The following is a 26,149-nucleotide window of genomic DNA, read 5'->3' on the forward strand; positions in this document are numbered from 1 at the left end:
CTGACTTGAGCTAGCTGACTTGGGCTAGCTGACTTGGGCTAGCTGACTTCACCTAGCTGACTTGGGCTAGCTGACTTCAACTAGCTGACTTGGGCTAGCTGACTTGGGCTAGCTGACTTCACCTAGCTGACTTGGGCTAGCTGACTTGGGCTAGCTGACTTCAACTAGCTGACTTGGGCTAGCTGACTTGAGCTAGCTGACTTGAGCTAGCTGACTTGGGCTAGCTGACTTGGGCTAGCTGACTTCACCTAGTTGACTTGGGCTAGCTGACTTCAACTAGCTGACTTGGGCTAGCTGACTTCACCTAGCTGACTTCACCTAGCTGACTTGGGCTAGCTGACTTCATCTAGCTGACTTCACCTAGCTGACTTCAACTAGCTGACTTGGGCTAGCTGACTTCACCTAGCTGACTTGAGCTAGCTGACTTGAGCTAGCTGACTTGGGCTAGCTTACTTCAACTAGCTGACTTGGGCTAGCTGACTTCACCTAGCTGACTGTGTGCATGTGGTTCCCAGACAGATGATCTCTCCTCCAGTTTATTCAAACTGGAGACGCTGGTATTGGTCAGGTTCAAAGGACCTGACACACACACACAAATGCATGTGCACACACACACATACACCTTTGTCAGCCCTGAAACTATATACATTATAGACCTACTGTGTGATGTGATGATCTCTCTCTCAGCAATGCCTTCTGTCCTGCTAGGTTACACCAAACCATAACACTGTATCTACAACAGGTATGCTTGGGAATGAGTTTGGGGCAGGGCTCTGCTTTTCAAGTCTTTGTTGTGAGACTTGTGTCAGTAGATATGAAAGGACTGCCGCACCACTTGTTCTTATGACAAGGAGTCTCAAGGTGCAGATAAAGGTTTGGATGGATGTCCTGAGGGCCTTTCTCATTCATAAGAGGAACGTTTCATCTATCATGAGGTTCAAAGGGGGAACGGTTGTTATTCATTTTTTGTCCTTTTCCTGAGTCAGCATGCACCATAAAACGTGTTAAATTGTGATGGTATTATTTTCTGTTGGTTGTAAATTGATTGAAATGTATGCTTGTTACACACCCAGGTCTGGAAGGATGAAGAGAGGTGTACAATAAGTACAGTAGAATAAAGAACCAGTAGTTGACAATAGCTTACACCATTGAATGCTGCTAAACGTCTCATGGGGCATGTTGTCCATTGCTGGAGAAGGGACGGGTAGAGATTGTTGGGTGTGTCAGCAATCTTTGAAGGAGAGGGGAAACCATGCATGAGAGATCACCAGAGCTGACTTGAGCGCACAGCAAGGCAGTGGAATCATTACTCAGTGAAAATTGAAGTATTGAGCCATGCAGAATGACAAATGCTTGTTTAAAGAGGTTAAAGACCCGTTTTCTGTCTTGTGTAATGATGCGTGACAACGGTATGAGGATCACCTTGATAAGTTCGACGACAATGCTCCAATTTTGGGGTGTTATGATTATGAAACAGCTACACTTTTCAGGATTCAGGAAATAGTTATATAGAGAACAGTTAGGCTACTCAACGTAAGGAAAAGCAGTATGCTGACAACATTTTGTTCCTTGCTCACCGAACAGGACAGCGACTCATGGGATGTAGTGTGGGCTGTAGAACAAGGCTCAACTTTGGAAAGGCGCTGTCCAAAGTATCCGTGTGTTTTACCATGGTCGTGATTTTCACCTATTTCTTCTACTGTCTTACCGGATTATGTGACTCGGCGCCGAGACAGATGTTCGACCATCATACTGTAAACAGAGACTATGATGTATCGGACCGTACGTACGACAACCTGCTGCCGCCAGCGCGACTCTATCCTCACCACCCGGGCGCACCGACTCCCTGGAACAGGACAGACACTTCAACGGGCGCCGCGCTCCACCGTGCAGACGAACAGGTCGCCACGCTAAAGTGGGTTGAAGGCGGACTGCTCCCACAAGAGATACCGAATAGCCCTAAGGAAAATCTAGCTGCTAACGGCATCCCCATGTCCAACACATTTGAGAGTAAGAAGTTCCCACAAGCCATCATAATCGGTGTGAAGAAAGGCGGAACGCGCGCTCTGCTGGAGTTCCTACGGATTCATCCGGATGTGAGAGCTGTCGGGGCAGAACCTCACTTTTTCGACAGGTTCTACGAGAAAGGACTTGAGTGGTACAGGTAAGGCACATATTCTGCTACTTTACAATGTCCATAGAGTGTTTATCAGCGCCAGTACAAACCATGCGCGGCTTCTAGCCTACTCTGATATTGCGATATCTTGAATCGAATCTGTGAATTGGGGGCTGGGGCTACCTTCCATACATATCAAATCTGTTGCAATACAAACATCTAACATATAATTTAGTTGTATTTGTATTGTTCACAACAGTTTCAGTTGAAGCTGCATGTTGAGCCTTGGAGAAAGATGACACCTCAGCCACTGTAGGATGATGAATGGAGATAGGATGACAGGTAGATGAGGAGTAGTGTTCTCCCCTGGGGAAGCTATTCACCTGTGGAGAACTCTGCTGAAGGTTCTTGTCAATAACAGACATAGATATTTGCACATTGACAGTCAGATATCCAGTACTGTGTGTGTGTGTGTGTGTGTGTGTGTGTGTGTGTGTGTGTGTGTGTGTGTGTGTGTGTGTGTGTGTGTGTGTGTGTGCGTGTGTGCGTGTGTGTGTGAGCATGTGTGTGTGTCAATACAACCCTGCCTGACTTGATGTAGGGCTGGATGTAGATGAAGAGTCTATACGTCCCTGGGGTGTTGTTAATCATCATGACAGTGTTTTAAACACAATTTATTCAGTTCAACATGACATCCCATATTAACATACAATCCATGTCTATTCTATTGGAATGGAATGGTGCACTCCCATTAAAAGCCCATGTCCTCTTGAATGATCATAGGCTTTAACCAGACTTTTTCCTCCTTACTAGCTCTCTGACCTTGCTTATAGCTCATTTATTGAGGAAAAATGTACTTACTATGACTGAGATATGTGATTGTCCCAACTAGCTACAGTATTGTAAGTTTAACTGTAAGTCACTATGGATAAGAGCATCTGCTAAATGACTGAAATGCTAAATGTTAACTTAAACGTTACAGTCTCATCTTTGTAGTTAAAGAGGGTTGAATCAATAAGCACGCCCAACTCATAGTCTATACTTCATATACAGCACGCCCAACTCGTAGTCTATACTTCATATACAGCACGCCCAACTCATAGTCTATACTTCATATACAGCACGCCCAACTCGTAGTCTATACTTCATATACAGCACGCCCAACTCATAGTCTATACTTCATATACAGCACGCCCAACTCGTAGTCTATACTTCATATACAGCACGCCCAACTCGTAGTCTATACTTCATATACAGCAGGAACTGGTCTCAATAGAAGATATATACTTCTTTGCAGTAGTTTGATTTTGGATTTGGCCAAGAGTGAATACAGCCACAGTGTGATACAGGCTGAAACTTATAATGTCTTGGTATATACAGTAAAATCTCCACCCAGGCACTGTAGCTACTTTGGAGGTGATAGGATCTGCTGGTAATAGATGACGCAGCTGACCATAGCTGTAATTGGGGTGTAATTATGGCCCTAGCAACCCTATTGCAGGGATATGGATGTTGATGGCCCTTTACCTGCCTTACTGCAGGCCTATGGAGCTAGAGATGGCTGGAGGTTCTGATTACCTTCAGATGTCTGGACTGGAGGATCCTGCTGGAGAATGTCATAGCTGAGGAGAGAGACTGTTTGACAGCGCCTAGAAGCGCTGATCTAGGACCAGGTTCCCTCTGTCCGTGTAATGTTATTCATTATGATCTAAAAAGCTAAACTGATCGTAGATCAGCACTCCTACTCTGAGACATTTTATGAATAGGGTTTTGATGTTTTCATCCTCCCCAGGGTCAGGAGTTTGTCCAGAAGTTTAATATAAATACTTTTTTACAGCTGATTTATTACTACAACTAGGGCCTGGAGTTGGCTAGGCTAGCCTACTACCAGATCAGGAAAAACTCTGGGCCCCAGGAAAACTATTTCAGGCTGTTACGGCAATTACAGTAAAAACTCAATGAAACAAGTTTCAAATATTAGGAAAATGTCTACACATTTCAGCTGTTTCAAAAACATTGCTCTGCTATTACTATTTAAATCAAATCAATGTTTATCTGTCACATGCGCGGAATACAACAGGTGTAGACCTTACAGTGAAATGCCTACTGTAAGAATTATACTGTAGGAGTGTTGGCTCAACAAGACAATTCTGTTCACACTGCCCTGCTTCAAGGGGGACAACTGTTGGGGGAGTGTCATGCGCTCGAGACATAGCAAGTACACAGTGTTGTAAAAGTACTTAAGTAAAAATGCTTTAAAGTACTACGACTATGTTTTTTTATATATCTGTACTTCACTTTACTATTTATATTTTTAGGCAACTTTTACTTTTGCTTCACTACATTCCTAAAGACAATATGTACTTTTAACTTCATATTTCATATTTCCCCTGACATCCAAAAATACTCGTTACATTTTGAATGCTTAGCAGGACAGAGAAATTGTTAAATTCACACACTTATCAAGAGAACATCACTGGCCATCCCTACTGCCTCCGATCTGGCAGATTCACTAAATACACGTGCTTCATTTGTAAATGATGTCTGACTGTTGGAGTTTGCCCCTGACTAAAAAACAAGAAAACTGTGCCGTCTGGTTTGCTTTATGTAAGGAATTGTATACTTTTACTTTTGATGCTTAAGTATATTTTAGCAATTACATGTAATTTTGATACTTAAGTATATTTAAAACCAAATACTTTTGGACTTATACTCATGTAGTATTTTACTGGGTGAATTTCACTTTAATTTAGGTCATTTTCTATTAAGGTATCTTTTCTTTTACTCAAGTATGACAATTTGGTACTTTTCCCACCACTGCAAGTATGTCAGTTTATATTTGAGTAATACGTGTACTGTAGCTGATATTTTGATGAAAAGTGTAGTAAGTGTGAAGAGGCTCCATGTTCTTTAGTTTGGCCGATTCCTCTGACTGTGTTTGACATGTTTAGGATGACAATGATAGTCAGAGGATTGGGCTACATACAGCACATACTGATCTAGGGTCAGGATTTTGTAACTACAGCACATACTGATCTAGGATCAGGCTATTGTAGCTACAGCACATACTGATATCGGATCAGGCTATTGCAGCTACAGCACATACTGATCTAGGATCAGGCTATTGTAACTACAGCACATACGATGTCATTTATAAAATAGCCTCCAACACTCTACTCAGCAAATTGGATGCAGTCTATCACAGTGCCATCCGTTTTGTCACCAAAGCCCCATATACTACCCACCACTGCGACCTGTATGCTCTTGTTGGCTGCCCCTCGCTTCATATTCGTCGCCAAACCCACTGGCTCCAGGTCATCTATAAGTCTTTGCTAAGTAAAGCCCTGCCTTATCTGAGCTCACTGGTCACCATAGCAGCACCCACCTGTAGCACGCGCTCCAGCAGGTATATTTCACTGGTCACCCCCAAAGCCAATTCCTCCTTTGGCCGCCTTTCCTTCCAGTTCTCTGCTGCCAATGACTGGAACGAATTGCAAAAATCACTGAAGCTGGAGACTCATATCTCCCTCTCTAACTTTAAGCACCAGCTGTCAGAGCAGCTCACAGATCACTGCACCTGTACATAGCCCATCTGTAAATAGCCCATCCAACTACCTCATCCCCATACTGTTATTTATTTTTTTGCTCCTTTGCACCCCAGTATCTCTACTTGCACATTCATCTTCTGCACATCTATCACTCCAGTGTTCAATTGCTAAATAGTAATTATTTCGCCACTACGGCCTATTTATTGCCTTACCTCCTTTATCTTACCTCATTTGCACACACTCTATACAGACTTTCTATTGTGTTATTGACTGTTTGTTTATTCCATGTGTAACTCTGTGTTGTTGTTTGTGTTGCACTGCTTTGCTTTATCTTGGCCAGGTCGCAGTTGTAAATGAGAACTTGTTCTCAACTGGCCTACCTGGTTAAATAAAGGTGAAATTAAAAATAAAATAAATTTAAAAAACATACTGATAGGATCCGGCTATTGTAGCTACAGCACATACTGATATAGGATCAGGCTATTGTAGCTACAGCACATACTGATATAGGATCAGGCTATTGTAGCTACAGCACATACTGATCTAGGATCAGGCTATTGTAGCTACAGCACATACTGATCTAGGACCAGGCTATTGTAGCTACAGCACATACTGATCTAGGATCAGGCTATTGTAGCTACAGCACATACTGATATAGGATCAGGCTATTGTAGCTACAGCACATACTGATCTAGGATCAGGCTATTGTAGCTACAGCACATACTGATCTAGGACCAGGCTATTGTAGCTACAGCACATACTGATATAGGATCAGGCTATTGTAGCTACAGCACATACTGATAGGATCAGGCTATTGTAGCTACAGCACATACTGATCTAGGACCAGGCTATTGCAGCTACAGCACATACTGATATAGGATCAGGCTATTGTAGCTACAGCACATACTGATATAGGATCAGACTATTGTAGCTACAGCACATACTGATATAGGATCAGGCTATTGTAGATAAGCCTTTCTCTCATATAGAAACAACATGCAGGAAGATGAAGTGGGAAAGAATTTGATAACAGATAGTTTGAGTTTGAAAAAGAAAGTGGGAGACAGTAGAGAGAAAGTGAGCGTGAAATTCTCATCTGTAATTTAATATTTTAATTCTTTTTTCTTAACCTTTATAGCAGCATTTAAACTTAAAACATACGAACACATGGAAACATGGAAACACTTCTGCCACTGATCATTTTAGCATGCTGCTGGTACCCCCCCCCCCTCTCTCTCTCTCTCTCTCTCTCTCTCTCTCTCTCCCTCTCTCTCTCTCTCTCTCTCTCTCTCTCTCTCTCTCTCTCTCTCAGGCACACAGACTCTCTCTCTCTCCCTCCCTCCCTCCATCCCTCCCTCCCTCCCTCCCTCCATCCCTCCTGCTCTCTCTCTGTTCATTAAGAGTGGCAGATGAAGGAGGTGAAGTGTTTATGTATAATATCTGTGGCAGCACTGGTTTCCAGGAGGCAGGGCAGGGCAGGGTAGTGTGGTACTATGTGTGTTTTAATTGCCGGGGCTGTAGCAGGCACAACACCATCACAATCACATGCAGATGTGGCCACGGCAACTAGAAACAGTGTTCAGTCACATAAGTGATGTCATGAGCAACACATTGTTTGAACGGACAGTTGATGAAATTATACAAAAGCTACGGTACGTACGTTACCAGAACCATTCTGTAGTGCTCAGCTACGGTACGTACGTTACCAGAACCATTCTGTAGTGCTCAGCTACGGTACGTACGTTACCAGAACCATTCTGTAGTGCTCAGCTACGGTACGTACGTTACCAGAACCATTCTGTAGTGCTCAGCTACGGTACGTACGTTACCAGAACCATTCTGTAGTGCTCAGCTACGGTACGTACGTTACCAGAACCATTCTGTAGTGCTCAGCTACGGTACGTACGTTACCAGAACCATTCTGTAGTGCTCAGCTACGGTACGTACGTTACCAGAACCATTCTGTAGTGCTCAGCTACGGTACGTACGTTACCAGAACCATTCTGTAGTGCTCAGCTACGGTACGTACGTTACCAGAACCATTCTGTAGTGCTCAGCTACGGTACGTACGTTACCAGAACCATTCTGTAGTGCTCAGCTACGGTACGTACGTTACCAGAACCATTCTGTAGTGCTCAGCTACGGTACGTACGTTACCAGAACCATTCTGTAGTGCTCAGCTACGGTACGTACGTTACCAGAACCATTCTGTAGTGCTCAGCTACGGTACGTACGTTACCAGAACCATTCTGTAGTGCTCAGCTACGGTACGTACGTTACCAGAACCATTCTGTAATGCTCAGCTACGGTACGTACGTTACCAGAACCATTCTGTAGTGCTCAGCTACGGTACGTACGTTACCAGAACCATTCTGTAGTGCTCAGCTACGGTACGTACGTTACCAGAACCATTCTGTAGTGCTCAGCTACGGTACGTACGTTACCAGAACCATTCTGTAGTGCTCAGCTACGGTACGTACGTTACCAGAACCATTCTGTAGTGCTCAGCTACGGTACGTACGTTACCAGAACCATTCTGTAGTGCTCAGCTACGGTACGTACGTTACCAGAACCATTCTGTAGTGCTCAGCTACGGTACGTACGTTACCAGAACCATTCTGTAGTGCTCAGCTACGGTGCGTACGTTACCAGAACCATTCTGTAGTGCTCAGCTACGGTACGTACGTTACCAGAACCATTCTGTAGTGCTCAGCTACGGTACGTACGTTACCAGAACCATTCTGTAGTGCTCAGCTACGGTACGTATGTTACGCACTGACTGGGGGTCCCCGTGAGGGTAACACACCTGACCCCTCTGTGCCCGCCGTGCTCAGTTAGCAGAAACTCAACACACTGTTATGTCTGGGTGCACACACACACACAAACACGCACGCACGCACGCACGCACGCACGCACGCACGCACGCACGCACGCACACACACACACACACACACACACACACACACACACACACACACACACACTGTGACAGCCTCCTCTTGAAGCCCTTTGCTTTGACATGTCAGTGTGTATGAACTTCTGTCCTCCTCTCAGAATACATGACAGCTGCATACTGTCAACAGAGCTTTAGCTACCCGCCAAATGGTCTGTGAATCTCGCTTCTTGTATTTGAATATAATCAACTAAAAATATAGCTTTGAAATGCTTTAAAACGAGAACAACATTATAAACGTTTTATCTACAACTGTAACTTTTTATCTACATTGTGTGACCCTTGGCCTCATGCAGTTTTGGAACCAAATGCGTTGTCATTGACAGAGAGACACATGATTATGGACAGAGAAAGACAGTTGGGGGAGCTGACAGCAGTGCATTGTGATTATATGTCTGGAGCCATGTGTCCTGGACAGTGAAATATGATGACTGCATCTGATTCTAATAGAGTGGGAGAGGGACTGCTCGTGCACTGTCATAAAAAACATTATCATTTATGACTGTCAACCACAGGGACATACAGGCGCAATATGCATACTGAAGAGACTTACAGTTTTTTACAATCACTTTGGCACTAATTTCGGAACCTTGATGTCATTTTTCAAAACTCTAGACACAAAATGTACAACCAATGATCAAAATGCTAATTTTTCAAAACTCTAACACTTTTTCCAATTGCTTGGATACAATACACATAAAGCTAAGATCATTTGTTCATTGAACTAAAATCACCTGTTCAAAATGACACAGCTTAACATCAAAGTATTACCATTTCAAAATGCAATTCACACATTACATCTGAGATGACTGTCTATTCATTTCATTACAATGATCTAACTATCAATTGATATAACTGCTCAAAATGATAAGTAACTGTTGCATTACTCATAATGCATAGTTTTATGGAAACTGACAAACAATATTCCATGTTTAGATCATGAAAGTTTCAGGATAACGAGATGTTTCTATGGTCCCATGTACCACTTTTCCAGACCATGTTTTCAGATTTGACATTACTGTACACTCACCGGCCACTTTATTTGGTACACCTATCTAGTACTGGGTAGGACCCCCTTTTGCCTCCACAACAGCCTGAATTATTCATGGTGTTGTACGTTAAGAGATACCATTCTGCACACCACTGTTTTAAACAGCTGTTATTTGAGTATTTGTGGCCTTCCTGTTAGCTTGAATGAGTCTGGACATTCTCCTCTGATCTCTCTCATTAACAAGGTTTTTTTGCCCACAGAACTGCCGCTCACTGAATGTGTTTTGTTTATCGCACCATTCTCTGTAAACTCTAGAGACTGTAGTGTGTAAAAATCCCAGGAAGGCAGCTGTTTCTGAGATGCTGGAATCACCATGTGCGGCATCAACAATCATACCACAGTCAATGTTGCTTAGATTACTCATCTTGCCCGTTCTAATGTTTGGTCGAACAACATCTTAAGCTCTCTACTCTATATACTCTATATATTGAGTTGCAGGGAGCCACATGATTCGCTGTTCGAATGTAACCTTCCTTGATGAGCTAAATCAGGTCTGTAGAGCTGATGGCATGACCTATGTCATTGTGTGGGATAATGTCAAGTTCCACCATGCTCAAATGGTGCAAGCATGGTTTCAGGCCCATCCACAATTTACCACCCTGTACTTACCTCCATACTCTCCTTTCCTTAACCCGATTGAGGAATTTTTCTCCACATGGAGGTGGAAGGTATGATAGGCGTCCTCACGAACAAGCCACCCTTCTCCAGGCCATGGATGACGCATGCAATGACATCACGGCAGACCAGTGTCAGGCCTGGATTCGCCATGCCCGAAGATTCTTAACAAGATGTTTGGCTAATGAAAACATCCATTGTGATGTGGATGAGAACCTGTGGCCAAATCCACAAGACAGGGTTGATGGAAATATAGAAGTACAGTAATCCTTTGTTTTGCTTTTTACAGTAAGCCAGGTGAGGAACACTGCAGTTGACGTTTTACTGTAGTTGTTTTCTTTTTTTCTATCTAATTATTTTAGCTTTGATTCAAAGAAACCTATGTTGTGATTTCATTGTATTTCATCAATAAATTTCATATTTTGTTCAATGATTCCACTGTGTCTGTAGTATTCTCTCTACTAGTCCTTTTACAGTGATGTATTTACGTGTAGTAGCATAATGAAACATGTGTCACATATTTTGTACTGCAATATTTAATGATTGTACGAACAACTACACAGTGAAACTATCGGTATCTTGTGTGTGGGTGATCTAAATGAATGTTCCTATGGTATTTCATGATAAATGAGTTATTTGAACCTATGATTCTGCAAGTGCAAGGTTTCTTTAACGATATGAATGCACAATGCAATGTTTTGAACATTGGACAGCCTGTGTTACAAGTGATGACCGTTTTGAGTTTTGTGTCTAGAGTTTTGAAAAATGACCACAAGGTTCTGAAATTAGTGCCAAAGTGATTGTTAAAAGCTGTAATACACACACACAATCCAATCCCACGCATTGTCTTCCAAAAATCATTGTCTGCTATAAGACAAAACTGCTCAGACCTCTTTTAAGTGTTTTCCACTGACTTCTCTCTGTGATTCTTGCCAGCTCTTTTCCTCAGCTTTCTGGAGCTTTAGTGTGTGTGTGTGTGTGTGTGTGTGTGTGTGTGTGTGTGTGTGTGTGTGTGTGTGTGTGTGTGTGTGTGTGTGTGTGTGTGTGTGTGTGTGTGTGTGTGTGTGTGTGTGTGTGTGTGTGTGTGCGGGGGCGGGTGTGTGTGTGCGGGGGCGGGTGTGTGTGTGCGGGGGCGGGTGGGTGCGGGTGTGTGCGGGTGCGGGCGGGTGGGTGGGTGGGTGTGTGTCTGTGAACGGTACGTCCACGCGTGCTTCTATGCTTGTGAGTGTGTGAGTGCGTGCATGTGTGTGTCTGTGTAGTGTGCATGTGTGCCTACGGACATTACTGAACTAGAAAAAACCACAGAACAGTCCCATCAGAATCAAAAGGGGGATTTAATGACTTTCTGTGTTGTTTCATGGGTTTAAATAGACTTAGGGCCAATGTTTTTCATATGGGCCCTGTGAGAGCCACACCAGACACAGTTGAAACAGGAAAACCGGCAAACCTCAACTTTCCGTGGCACAATGGCATGGATTGTTATGCTTATGTCACCGCGACATGGGCACAATGAAGTACATGAGTTGTCACTGTTTTATATATCGGCCTCCTGTTGTTGAAGACTTTATAATGAACTCATTTGTCTTTCTGCTTTCTTATGAACGTTTTGAATCTTTATTGTATGGAAATGACAAAATGCATCGTTGGCTCATTCTGGGGGGAAAACGTGTCTTTTAGATGGCATGTAAACACCTCTACTTGAAAAGCAGGGAGGGACTGGGAGAAACAGACTTCTTGGAGATGGTGTGTAAACACCTCTACAGGAAAAGCAGGGAGGGACTGGGAGAAAACAGACTTCTTGGAAAGGCTGATGGTAGAAAATACTCCTATTCACTTTTCAATTTGATTAATGGATTGATGACTAACAAATATTACAAATATTACAAACCACTAAATCATTGTGTGTACCAGCGTGAAACCGCCTTAAAGACTTATTTAAGACAGATGGATCAAGAGAGATCATGGAATTCTATCCAGTCCTATTGAGTTATACTGTGTCAATAAACCAAATTGTATGAAACATGCTTTTCTACTTTTGTGCTTTCTCCTGCTAACACCCCCTCCCCTCCCCCCCAACACACACACACACACACACACACACACACACACACACACACACACACACACACACACACACACACACACACACATACACACACACACACACACACACACACACACACACACACACACACACACACACACACACACACACACACACACACACACACACACACACACACACACACACCTCCTAACTTCTCAAATCCCAGCAAGAATGTCACACATATCCCTCCAAAAGAGAACCCTCTTGTGAATAGGACCACTGAATATGCAGTGTAATTTCATACAGTGTAAATTTGTGCCATGTTTCAAAACCTGCAAGCTGGCTTCAAGATGTGTGACATCGTTGACAAAGTCCATCCGTAAGTCAGTGCCTTCTGACATGTTTCACCCAGACAGTGAATTATATGAGAGTAGCTTCTTCATGTATGCCTCTGAGGCAGAGAGGAGATTTATTTGGGTTGGGATCAAACCCAGTCAGACATCACATCAGAAGAGCTACAGTCCAGTCGGACATCTGGACCATAAAAGAGTCAAAAGACCAATAATTGGACAAAAGATCAGAATTGGGCTGCCTGTGTAAACTCAGCCATAGTGTCTTGACTAGACAAAATGGATCTCCACATGTTTTTCATATTGCTTTCATAAAGATGAAAGAATTAGGAATAAGATGCTGTTCACTTGTTCCACTCCTCACTTTCATACAGAAAGATAAACTAGCTACATATTGCAATTCTAAAAACATACAGTAGGCAAGCTGTTGAATGTGTATGTCCTCTTATCATGATTTGTACTGTGTATGAATACAATCAAGCATACAGTACTCAGCCAGTCAGTGAATGTGTATGTCCTCTTATCATGATTTGTACTGTGTATGAATACAATCAAGCATACAGTACTCAGCCAGTCAGTGAATGTGTATGTCCTCTTATCATGATTTGTACTGTGTATGAATACAATCAAGCATACAGTACTCAGCCAGTCAGTGAATGTGTATGTCCTCTTATCATGATTTGTACTGTGTATGAATACAATCAAGCATACAGTACTCAGCCAGTCAGTGAATGTGCGCAGTGATGATACTGCGTGATTCATGAAAAGATCATTACTGCATTTCAATTTGAGGACAAACTCCAATACGCAAGTGATGTCATCAATATTTTGACAGCTTGTCAATTGGCTGACCTTTACCCCTGACACCGAAGGCCTCAGCCAATCGGATTGCAATTAAATTATAGTATAAATCCTTTCAGAGCAATGGCATAAGGGCACGGGGAAACGTCAATACTACTGGAAATCCCATAGGCTCACAAAGTGCCGTCAATTAAGTCATGTAGTAATCAAATCAAATCAAATTGTATTGGTCACATACACATATTTAGCAGAAGTTATTGCGGGTGTAGCGAAATGCTTGTGTTCCTAGCTCCAACAGTGCAGTAATATCTAACAATTCACAACAATATGGACGTGATGATTACAACAGGTGGATTTTCACTGTCCTTGTTGGTTATTGTTGTTATCAGTGATATGCTCATTGGTGTTATCAACCACATGTAAAAAGATCCATTGCAATGACCATTATGGAAGCCAAACACAGTTTAAATAGGCTGTTTAGCACACAGCTACACCATACTCTCTCTCTACACAGGAAAAAGGTACTGTAGGCCTACTGGAAGCTTGCAGGAGCGGGACACTTCTGTCAAGCTAAATAATACTGAAGTCAATGTATACTTATAACCTTATTGTTGGTGTTATAACCCGCTTCAGAATTCCATGTGTACATTCTGTAAGAATAGTGGAATGCTCAATGATATCAATATGGAAGACAATTATCCTTTCTTTCTCACTCCCCTCCCATCTGTTTCAATAATAATAATAGCATTTGAAACACATTGATCATGCATGACACAATATTGATTAGACAAGATAAATGTATCTCCTATCCATCTGACATAAACTGTAGATTTATGGACGAGTCCTTCTGGTTTCAATCAAAATAAAAACAATTATAATTTTTTTCTGATTATGGATCTGATTTTGTAAACTATACAAGCAAAATTGACACTCACTGCATCAATCCATGAGGCTTGGTCATATCATTAGTACCGAATAAGAAATTCTGTGTGTAAAACTGACTCAGTAATCGATGTTTTCTGGGAATGCTCTAAAATCCGGAAGTTGGGAGCAGAGCTAAAAGGTTGTCTGTCAGAACTATTACAATGTAAACTTACTTTTAATTCGTCTGTCTGCATATCTCAATACATATGGCATATGGGGGTGTAGTGAGATACAATGGGCTGGACAATTCTCTTCTCATCACTCATCTTGAAAAAACGTATACTAAAAACTTGGAAGTCAATCAATCCACCATCATTAACACAATGTAAAAATGTAATGATTTATTATTTAAATGTTGAAAGTGCGTGAGCTATGGAGAGAAACAAAATGGTGCAGTTTGAGGCCATGTGGCAGAAAGTGATGCGGGTGCTGGAGATGGGGGTGTATGCTAGTGGGTCTGGGCAGATCTGATGTAGTTGATGTTTGTATGATGTTGTCGATTGTATGTGTATGTTTTGTATTGTTTATAAAATATGAAAACATTTTAATTAAATACAAATTCCAATTAAATTACGGGTTTTTTCTTCTTTAAATCTTACACAACGATGATTTAACTCTGCTAAACTTACAAAAACATACTATTACTGTATTTGAAGGTAGAACCCAAAATCTCACAGCATCACTCTCAGTCCAGACAATGTATAAAACGGACTGTAAAAGTAACCCATTGTTACAGTACAGTACGCAGGCCTGATTTTCCATTAGAGTAAAGGGGATTTCCCCACACTTCATTCCCTCACTGTCCTGCCCTTTGGCCATTAATGATAAGTAGAGGCTGGATGCCGTGTTGAGTTGTCTAACAGACCAGGAGTGGCTGTGGCGTTTAGTTGCAAACAGAACAGGAAGTGGCTGTAGCGTTCAGTTGCATAGTGTTTTAATAGTGTTGGGCCTGGGTGGGTTGGAGTTAAGGTGGAGGTGGGGGTGGAGTGGCGCCATTGGGATACAGTAGGCTACTAGGCCCTATACTCACACCCCATATGGTGGGAATTATAATAATTTGAGGTGCATTGTGGTCCATTTTTAGCGATCCCAGAAAGTACTGAGGAGACATCAGAACGTTTTGCCATTTTAGCTGCACTCCCAGCAGTAATAAGTCAGTCAGTCGGTCGGTTGGTCGGTCGGTCGGTCGGTCGGTCGGTCGGTCGGTCGGTCGGTCGGTCAGGAGTAGGAAGGAGAAACGTGTTTGTGAGGAGAATGAATAGCTCGCTTCGACAGGCCAAAATGAAATGTTTCAGATGCCTTGTGTTGTCATGCATGGTTTCTCTGCCATCCCCACAAAGAATAATGTTAGGTTAAAAACGATGAAAAACGTTTAATGGAAATAAGCTGAAATTACACTGAGTGCTCACGGGCCAATGGCTTTGTCACACGTAATCAAACTGTTTCAAGTTCTCAATCATACGAGAGCTAAATGCAGTAACGTAAAAATCTTGTAAGTATATGTTTCTAAAGATAACTTTCATTTGTATGTACAGTTGAATATAGAATGGCAGCAGCATGTCATGGACTTGAACAGCGGCCAGACCTGGGTTCAAATGCTATTCAAAATAATTTGAAGTAATTTATTTGTGCCTCATTAACCTTGCCTGTTGCAGTTGAACCAATAGAAAGGTCCCAAAAGTCCAAGCCCCGCCCGCCTGGCAATCATGGGCAGGCTAAAACAAACGCTTAAAGTATTTGAAACATTTCAAATAGTATTTGAGCCCAGGTCTGACAGCGGCTACATGGTTTTTGACTGCTTGGCCTATGTACTTTAATGTGTGTAAATGTTGAAGCCATTAGCCGTTCCCCAGAAAACTCTCCGGCGACGCATCATTGACCTCAGACCCTGTGATGATACTTCAATATGATTGGGCTCTTCTATTCTAGTCACTAATTAGTAATGGGCTCCACTGCACTTCATCTCTAAAAAGAGAAGCCTACGCACACACGCACACACGCATACACGTGCACGCTCAAACACACACACATTTCTTTTTTTACAGATTTGGCGAGTCCATCTCCTCTCTATCACACCTATGATAATGGTATCCTACTCTTGTTTAAGGAGCCTGTTACAAGAGCTTGCGACTATACGGTTCAATATGCATTTTTGTCAAAATTGAGTTATTGACATAGCCTTGTTCTGTTCAATGTTCTCTACCTATATAATGCTCTAAATACCCCCAATTAATGTTGTAAAAACATTAAGATATATTTTTATAAATGCTGAAACCATTCAAATCAAATGAGTGTTCTGAACTTTAAAGCCAATTATCTCAGAATCATATTTTTGAAAATATAGCTTTTAGTCCCAAGCTCTGGTGTAGATACTTCCCCCTACTCTACTATATATTATGTATAACCATTCTTTTCCTCTTCCTGTCTGAGTATGAATGGGTGGATGTGGGCAGTAGAGCCTGGCGGGAGACACACTGTGAATCCACAGGCATTCACCTCCAGTCTGACACACTACGTCTCTGAGACACACCAGATCCTGCTGTCCTGGCCTTTCTGGTGCTTCATTGTGTGTGTGTGTGTGTGTGTGTGTGTGTGTGTGTGTGTGTGTGTGTGTGTGTGTGTGTGTGTGTGTGTGTGTGTGTGTGTGTGTGTGTGGAGGGAGGGAGGGAGGGAGGGAGGGAGGGAGGGAGGGAGGGAGGGAGCGGGCGGAGAAGTGGTGTGGATGTGAGGCTGTGTCTGGGGTGTGTGGGTAGTGTTACTGTATCTTTCAGACTGTCTCTGACTCCATAGTGTTTGATAGAGTGTCATGGGGGGCGAGGGGGCAGGGGGATTCAAGGCTCCAGTGGTGAGGATGTGTGTGTGCATGTGGGGGGGAGGGGATGTTGCTGTGATTCAGACATTGCACCCCCAGCCTCATAGAATATAATGGGGGAGGGGGAAAGGGGGGGGGGGGTGCAGTGATGTGGATGTGTGTGTGGTATGGGGATATCAAACATTGGCACCCCTGGTCTCTGGCTCCATAGCATTTGATAGAGTCATTTGATAGAGTGGTTGGAGGGAGAGGGACAGAGAGGGTAGAGTGGTATGGTACGGATGTGTGGGTGAGTTCATGGTTAATTCTCAGTCATGCAATCATGGGGGCACCCCCAACTCTGGCTCCATCGCTACAGCTCTGTGGGTTCTGGTCTTTACTGAGACTGGTACAGAATGTTGTTTATTGCTTGGCTAGTGTTGGTGTTCAATCTCAGCAGCCCTGCCAATCCTTAGGCCATGGTGTGTTGCACCATGTGTTGCCCCAACACTGTAGGCGTCTGGCGGCCATGACTAGCGCTGTCACGGTGACCATATTACCGCCACACCGGCGGTCATGAGTCATGACAAATTTCACACACATATTATTTGGTATATGTAAAGACAAGATTAAATCAAGAATAGTGTGATGGGTGACAGTATTAGCCTGTCACTTGATATATTGAATGATATATTATCACCAGCTTAAAGCAAACAGCACATGCTTTTTTGTGCGACTTTTTCAAATCATAGTCGCACACCTCATGTAGCCTAGCCCATAGGCCTAAATGTTTTGATAAGGTTTGTATCACAACTAAAGTGGCCAAATAACGTCTTAAAATGAAGCACATTCAACCGCTTTACAACGGGTGTAGAGATAACTGAGTTTCAAGTTTGGGGAAGATCATTTTCATCATAAAAACACACCTTTATAATAAAAGCAATACATGCATAATTGCATTTGTGGTCACTTGGTGGTATTTTCCTGCTAATGGAACATACGCTTTTTGCCTACTGCCGTGTGTGCATTGCTGCGCTTATAATGTGAAGAAATAGCCTAATAGTTTATCAACATTTTAAGCTAAACGTTCTCATTGCTTAAAAACGTATTTTTTTATGGTAGTGGTTCTATTAATTTGGATCTATCGCATCTGACAACTGTCCCAGACTATGTTTGGAATATTTATTTATGGCACAGAATAGAATAGGTCAACTTTTGTACTATGGGGGATAGTAGATTGACATAAGCTAGTGCTTTTGCTGTTCGTTAGGCCTACTCATCTTGTTGGCTGATGAAAAGTAAACGTGGACAGTTCTTCAGATATATAAAAAAAAAAAAAAAACTTTATTTAACCAGGTAGGCTAGTTGAGAACAAGTTCTCATTTGCAACTGCGACCTGGCCAAGATAAAGCAAAGCAATTCGACACATACAACAACACAGAGTTACACATGGAATAAACAAAACATACAGTCAATAATACAGTAGAACAAAAGAAAACAAAAAGTCTATATACAGTGAGTGCAAATGAGGTAAGATAAGGGAGTTAAGGCAATAAATAGGCCATATCATCAATATGCGCCTCAGAATTGGATAAGGACCCATGCAGTTCCGTCCCCGATGTGTCGGTCTTGACTTGTAGTCTGTGAGAAAGACCCGATCACCTTACTTACTGTGAGAGGTGCTTCGGCATGCAGCAGGGAGAAGGGAATTATAATGATTATATTCAGCACAACGGCCACTGGCCGCAAAAGGCATGGATTTTTTAGGGGGCATTACGGCCACACAAAGTGGATGCAGCCGGGAAATTCGAGGCATTATCAAATGCTTGTCAAATTGTGAATGAGAGACTGATGAAGTGTTTACAGCCTTGATGAAGTGTGTACAGCAGAGCTCATGCCTTTCATGCAACTAGAGTCTTGTCTATTAGAGTCTTGTCTGCTAAATGAACTAGTGTAGCCCAGAGCCATATGGCATAACCAGATCAGGGCCTAACATAAAGACAACTTAGAGTATGCCATTCTGTTCTTCTGAAATAGACTACATTTTCTTCACATCATGTTTATTTTGTCCTGTCTAAAATATTTAATGGATTTATTGTGATGGTGTAGGCTATATTACATGAATTTATTAGACTTTTTCAAATGTAGATGTTCCAAATGTCTGCATCAGTGGCTTGTAGGCTGTGTGTGGAAGACAGGAGATGCTAAACGTGTTTATATTAATGGTCATTTACTGTGAGACCAGCAGTTATTTGCATGACAATCACCGGCTGACAAAATGTTATGACCGCCACAGCCCGAGCCATGACACCCTACTGGCACCACAGCCAGGCCAACACTATGACTGGTCAGCTCAGCTGTCCCTTAAGAAGCTGTCACAAAGACCTGACATCAGAGACAGTTCGTCAGCATGTCGGCCTGCCATGATCCTTGATAGTGTCATAGTGTTGGCCCGGCCATGGCGCCAGTAGGGTGTCTAGTTAAATAAAGGTTAAATATATATATATTTTAAATTCATTGTCACACGTACACACGTCAAAGGCTTCTGTGGCTCTCTTCTTGTACAGTGCGTCCCGTTTCCTGTTGTAGTGTTTCATCTGTATATCCAATCACATCATCAGAGACCAGTTAGTGTTTTCTCTTTGGGGAAATGGAAGCCTACTCATGCTCTTTTGACATGTTTACATTCTGTAGGTGAAATGAAGTTAAACTGGAAGAATGTTAGGATAGTATCTATACAGAGTAGAGTCAAAACATCCACTGTGCATTTAGAATGTCAATGTCATTTACATAACATCACATAACAGTCATTAAACCTAAAAGGTTCCAGGTTTAAGCCTGATATTGTGCCATGTCATTGAAGGAGAATACAGTAAACAACATGCTATCAAGCTATCCAGAGAGGCAGGAAGCACTGCATGGTGGGAAAGGTTTCCACAGTCAGCCAGACAGCCCTGCCTGTCCCCCAGGCCGTCTGTCTGTCTCTGTCCGACACCCTCTGTGCACAGCAGGACTGCCGGGAGTTGTTGTGTTCTTCAGCTTGCTGTTTGCTCTCCTGCCTCTTTTATGGGGCTGATTTTCAGTCTAATTGGATCTCACAGGCAGAGTTCTGGGTCCGTATTCAAAAAGCGTCTCAGAGAAGGAATGCTGATCGAGGATAAGTTTTGGCTTTCAGATCTTAATGAATACGATTTTATGGGCAGGGGGGGATCTGATCCTAGATCAGCACTCCTACTCTGAGATTCTGTGAATATGGGCCCTGAATACTTAGAGACTACTTCCAACAAGCTCTGTGCTCAATAAGCCTAGTGAGCAGATTCTCCAACGTCCATTTCAACTTCAGCTTCTCTTCTGCCTCTGTGTAAAGTGGAGGCATTATGATTACTTTACAGTTCTAAAGCAGAATGGTGTGAGGTTTATACAAATAAATAGTGTTTCTTGACTGTTGATATTATAAACATTTTGGTACAGTCATGATTCTTAATTCATTGAAGTCTTAGCAATTCACGTTTCCATAGACACAAAACGTCCCATGTTTTTCTTACAGGAAGGCACAGTATGTTGTGTAGTAGTAGTAGTACCAGTACTTTACAGGGTTATGATCGTGAAGGCAGGAAATGTGTCAGCCACATCCTAGCTGCGGGGGTAGCTTATACGCTCCGCTCCAGATTGGTTGCTACATATCAGTCGTATAATCAGAAGCATATCACTTCAGGGTAAAATACCCACATCCTCTAACAGCGGGGACCCACTAGCTAATGTGGCTAGCTCAGCAAAGCTCTCCAAGAAGGCCCAAATAGAGAACTCTACCTTGCCCTGTTGCTCCCTTTCCAAGTGCTGTAACAGTCAGACATGGATGTTTTAGCTAACTCTTGGGCTACAGTTTTAGTTAGCTCTTGGGCTACACTTTTAGCTAGCTCTGGGGCTGTTCCTTGTTTTTATAACACTATGTTGTAGTTAGCTGTACGATTGCTGTTCCTTTTTTTTAATTTCGAAGAATGTCCTATGAAGCACATGTCCCAATATTATACAGATTCATATTGATTGTGCTTGACACTTAAGGCACACAAAGACATTGATAATAGGGAGAGAGTGGCTCTTATTGATTGTGTAATGATGAGGCAGATTGTGAGGGGGATAGATAGGGACCTGGGGAGGGCGGCTAGAAGGGGCATCACATTAACTATTTATAACTATGGAAGGAGGTGTTCTTATGGCCAATTACAGCAATGACAAACATCACTTTCGAGGGGAGACACCCAAGGCCAGACAGGAGACAGACAGAAGAGCCACCCAATCAACATCATCACCTCCATATCTGTTGTCACTGTCCTGCCGTATCTGTTGTCATCACAGATATACAGAGACAGACACATCGATCTGGCAGAGCAGGACTGGGGACAGACAGACAGGACAGGTGATTAACATTTTGGGATGTTAATCATAAATGGGACGTGTTTATTTGCTACATTTAAACAGAAAAGACATTAGCTGAGTATAATGCTGCAGTGTTTGCTCCGTTCCAGACATTATTATGAGCCGTCCTCCCCTCAGCAGCCTCCACTGGTGTTACAGTACCACTGCTCTAGTCTGTCCACCTGCAATTACAGGAGACCTAGTCTACAATACCCCTGTACTTTGACTACAGATGACTCTTTGAACTATTGTAAACTAGTGCTTAGCTCAGGGCTAATAGGGGGTCATGTTGTTGCTCCACTCTGTTGTCTGTATGATTTGAGCCTTTAGAGATTGTTGAAGCTCTCTAGAATGTCAACAGGGTTGAAGGTATTGGTCCACCTAGTAAATCAACTACGTTAAAGTCAAAATATGTTATAGAGAGATTATAGAGAGGAGTTAAATCACTGTTAGTCCTCCTCAAAAACCAACCAAGATGATGCCCACGCTATCAATTTCTGAAATATAATAGCATTTTGAAAAGTCTTTTAAATAAAATATGAAATGTACAGAGGTCACTATCTGTGCTTATCATGACTATAATCTGTTTGAGATGACTTGTTCGTTTGATTCGCTTCCCTCCTTTCTTGGTTTGGTTTTCATTCCAACTTTAGTTAAGCTGAACCATTCTGTTTTAGTGCCATGTCATGTCTGGCAGCAGACACAAGGCCTAATGAACAGTTTGATTTACCCAGAAACATCTCTGAACTGTCGTCAAAGTCTCTGAGCCATCGTCAAAGTCAGTCAGCAACCACTGCCAGAGTCCTGCTGGGGAATAACTGGCAAAATTAAACTAGGATCACACATTGTTTGGACGAACTCTTTGAACTTCATTTGATGGGCGCTTCATCTGTTGTCAAACATAGAAGCAATTGAAAGGACTCCTGTCATTCTTCATTATTGTTTTGGCGAATCTTCAAGACTTTTCATAAAAAACAAACTGACTTTTTCAAGTGCTGGCTGTCCATAGAGAATGTGTTGAAGTTGTTTATTTTCAGTAAAGCCACAATATGGTCTCCTTAAGAATAACAGACTATTCAGATGTAGGATCTTAATTTGGTCACCTTGTTGCAGGATAACTTAGAGTGTATTTAAGGTTTAAAAAGGCTTCTGAAGCTTCTGATAAACTCAGACTTGATTTTCCCTTACGAAAAGTGGATGAACCCCAGCAAAAATGTCCATTAGTTATATTCCACATAATAATTCACATACTGTTGCTGCAGGATTATTTTCCTGCTGTAGCAAACTGACTCAAATTAAGATCCTACATCTGTAGGCTTATGATGTGGATGGATGAATGAATGGATGGATGGAAAAGTAATTGCTATAAACTAACATTTCTTCTCATCCTTTGTTAAGTAAAACAATTTGTTCCCTGAATTCATTCTCACCACAAAACAGCGGCCTCAGACGTCAGTAGAGGATTGGACCGTCTCCATACATTACCCACAAATCCCCCAGACCAGACACACATGGCATTTAACAGAATTTATTCCGATGAATTTAGATGAAGCAGAATTATAGACAATAGAGCTAGGAGTTTTCCCTGGTCAGTACAGTACAGTACAGTAGATAAGATAATTAATAATTAGGTGGGTGCTTACATTTGTAGTATACAAGTTCGTTTTTTGCATATCCCCCTGAGACACCCTCGGAGAGTGGGGTCACGGCCAGAGATCAACCATTATCAACGGCAACCCTGGAGCAATTAGGGTTAAGTGCCTTGCTCAAGGGAACATCAACAGATTTATACTTTAGCTTGATAGTAAACTTCACTGAACTTGATTTTGGTGTTGTTGAGGCAAACAGCCATGTCAGAACATTCACAGAGCAGATAGGAGAACAGATGCTGAGAGGTGACAGAGGCTTATTCATCTGACTGAACTCAATCTAGACTGTTTCTTATGGAACAGTTTCTTATGACACCTCAGTTACATCTTTGCCTACAGGACAGAGTTGGGACTCTATGTGTTGTATCTCTTTCCAGTATACAGTATCTCTCACCAGGGGTTGTCTATGATCTAAGACTAAAAGTAGATGTGAGAAAGGCGGTGTAACTGAGCTAAGCAGCTTAGCTAGCCTTGTGTTTCATAGTAGTCCTGAATTTGTTTCGTCTGGTATTGCTAGATTCTTCACAGAGCCTGCCTGCGGGGGGAACACATCACTCTGCGGTGCAGGAAAGGGGGAGGACAGGGGGCTGGAGAAGGAAGTCTTAAGGAAATTGCTGTTAAGTGGTTCTTGTGGCTTTGGCTCATCAGATCCATATTGGCTCTGTGGCCTCCCAGTTTCCCATGGCTCCTATACCAGGACTGGGATGGGCTGGGGACTGGTTCATAAACATAGACTGTACTCTTTTAATCATGACTGTTTTGGAGAAGGTTTAATTTAGGTATACAGTGCTGGATTTGTGGCAGTTAAGAATGCAAATTTTCATACCTGAGTTTGTAGAGGAAAATAGTGTTTTTGGAAATGAAACATTTCCAGAAAAAAAAATGGACAAAGTTTTGAACTTGAAGGATGTATATCTGGCTCAGACAAAGATGTGTATCTAAAATGATATATCTGTAATGTCTTCTCTATTTCTGTAAAAACACACAGATGTAAGAATCATATCCAATGTACAGTATATTATGAATCAATGTTCCAGCTCTTTATGACACTGCATAGTGTGAAGTTTGTCATGTTGTTGAATGACAGTAACTGATTATTCTCCATGTCTGTTGTCAGGAACCTGATGCCTCGGACCCTGGAAGGTCAGATCACCATGGAGAAGACGCCCAGCTACTTTGTGACCAAGGAGGCTCCTCGTCGCCTCTGCACCATGAACTGCCGCACCAAGCTCATTGTAGTCGTCCGCGACCCCGTGACCCGGGCAGTCTCCGACTATACCCAGACGCTTTCTAAACAACCCGGCCTCCCCTCCTTCCAGAGCCTGGCCCTCAAGAATACCTCTACGGGATTGGTCGACACCTCGTGGAGCGCCGTGCGCATCGGCCTGTACGCCAAGCACCTGGAGAACTGGCTCCAGCACTTCCCCTTATCTCACTTCCTGTTCGTCAGCGGCGAGCGGCTGGTGTCCGACCCGGCGGGGGAGATGGGCCGGGTGCAGGACTTCCTGGGTCTGAAGAGGGTGGTGAGCGACAAGCACTTTTACTTCAACCAGACTAAGGGATTTCCCTGTCTGAAGAAGCCAGAGGGAAGCAGCAGGCCCCGGTGTCTGGGGAAGTCCAAAGGAAGGCCTCATCCACAGATCTCACCAGAGGTACTGCAGAGGCTCAGGGACTTCTACAGGCCATTCAACCTCAGGTTCTACCGGATGACTGGACAAGACTTTGGATGGGACTGAGCCGTCCACCAATGTTACATGGAAAATCAAACTAAAGGATGAAAATGATTACTTTAAAACATGTGGAGAGGTCACTGCTTTCATCAAGACAAGAAACACAAGACTGACATTACATTTGTCAATGAGGGAACAGGGGTTCTAGGTTACCACTTTGACTTGTGACATGGTATGCATTATACAAAATGTTGGCATTTTTTGGTATTTTATGGAACAGTGATATAAAGCTGTCATTTATAGTTTCAGTTACAATATTTGTATGTTGCTACATGTAAGAATAATGTAAGAACTAATTGTTTTCCCAGTGTAAAGTACATGAACCAGGAGATAAGGATAAATGTCACAGTAAGTAGACCAAAGGACGTTGATGACTTGATACCTCTGTGTGAGGAGACTCATGTTACAATGAATTATACAAAGGATTATAACTAACCTGTTTCTGACCAGCGTGTGTGTATGTGTGTGTATGTATGTTTGTGTGTGTGCATGTTTAAGATACCGTAAGAAAAGTTTATTTATTGCAATATGTGTACGTAGCTTTAATTATTCTTGTGACCACCCAATTAAGCAACAAAACCTTTCTTTATCAGGGTTGACAATCCTTTTCTTTTGACTTTTGACTTGTGTTTTCAATGGTACTGTAGATCTAAAACCAAATGTGTAACTATCTATCATTATCTGTCAAGTCAATCTAATACCAGACCCTGTTTACAGCATTTCCATTGGGACAGTATTACATTGGATGATGAACCTCTATTACATAGACTTTGTACACATAATCCTTTTTCTTCCACTTGGGTAAAGAGCTAATTATGATGTGATACTTATTTCACCTTTTAACTCAAAGTTATTTAAGCCTCATTTAAAATGATGCTCTTACTTGCAAACCTTTGATGCATCCAACAATGATACCTCACTTTGGGTACAGAAACACCATTTTGCAACCGAAACAGATTTGTATATATAGTTTACCCTTCAATGATGAATCGCAATGTACAATTAGTATCATTATCCTGACGTTACCAGGTCATTTGTAAATTACATGCTTAAAGATTATGTTTGTCAAAGTTTATTTCCTTTCAATTATGTATAGGAAACTGTTTCGTATTACTCTGTAAAAATGTTATATTAAACCATACTGAAGTTTACAACACT

The 26,149-nt window shown here is 42.3% G+C and overlaps 1 protein-coding gene across 1 annotated transcript; it reads left to right on the top strand.

Moving 5' to 3' along the window:
* Positions 1–1,736: 1,736 nt before the first annotated feature.
* On the top strand, positions 1,737–25,641 carry LOC120044073 (heparan sulfate glucosamine 3-O-sulfotransferase 6-like). Its single transcript, XM_038988660.1, has 2 exons — positions 1,737–2,164; positions 24,379–25,641. Exons 1-2 carry the CDS (start codon positions 1,737–1,739, stop codon positions 24,995–24,997), a joined length of 1,047 nt encoding a protein of 348 aa, XP_038844588.1. The 3' UTR covers positions 24,998–25,641.
* Positions 25,642–26,149: the final 508 nt, after the last annotated feature.

The sequence above is a fragment of the Salvelinus namaycush genome, chromosome 3 (assembly GCF_016432855.1).
Source record: "Salvelinus namaycush isolate Seneca chromosome 3, SaNama_1.0, whole genome shotgun sequence".
Lineage (NCBI taxonomy): Eukaryota > Metazoa > Chordata > Actinopteri > Salmoniformes > Salmonidae > Salvelinus > Salvelinus namaycush.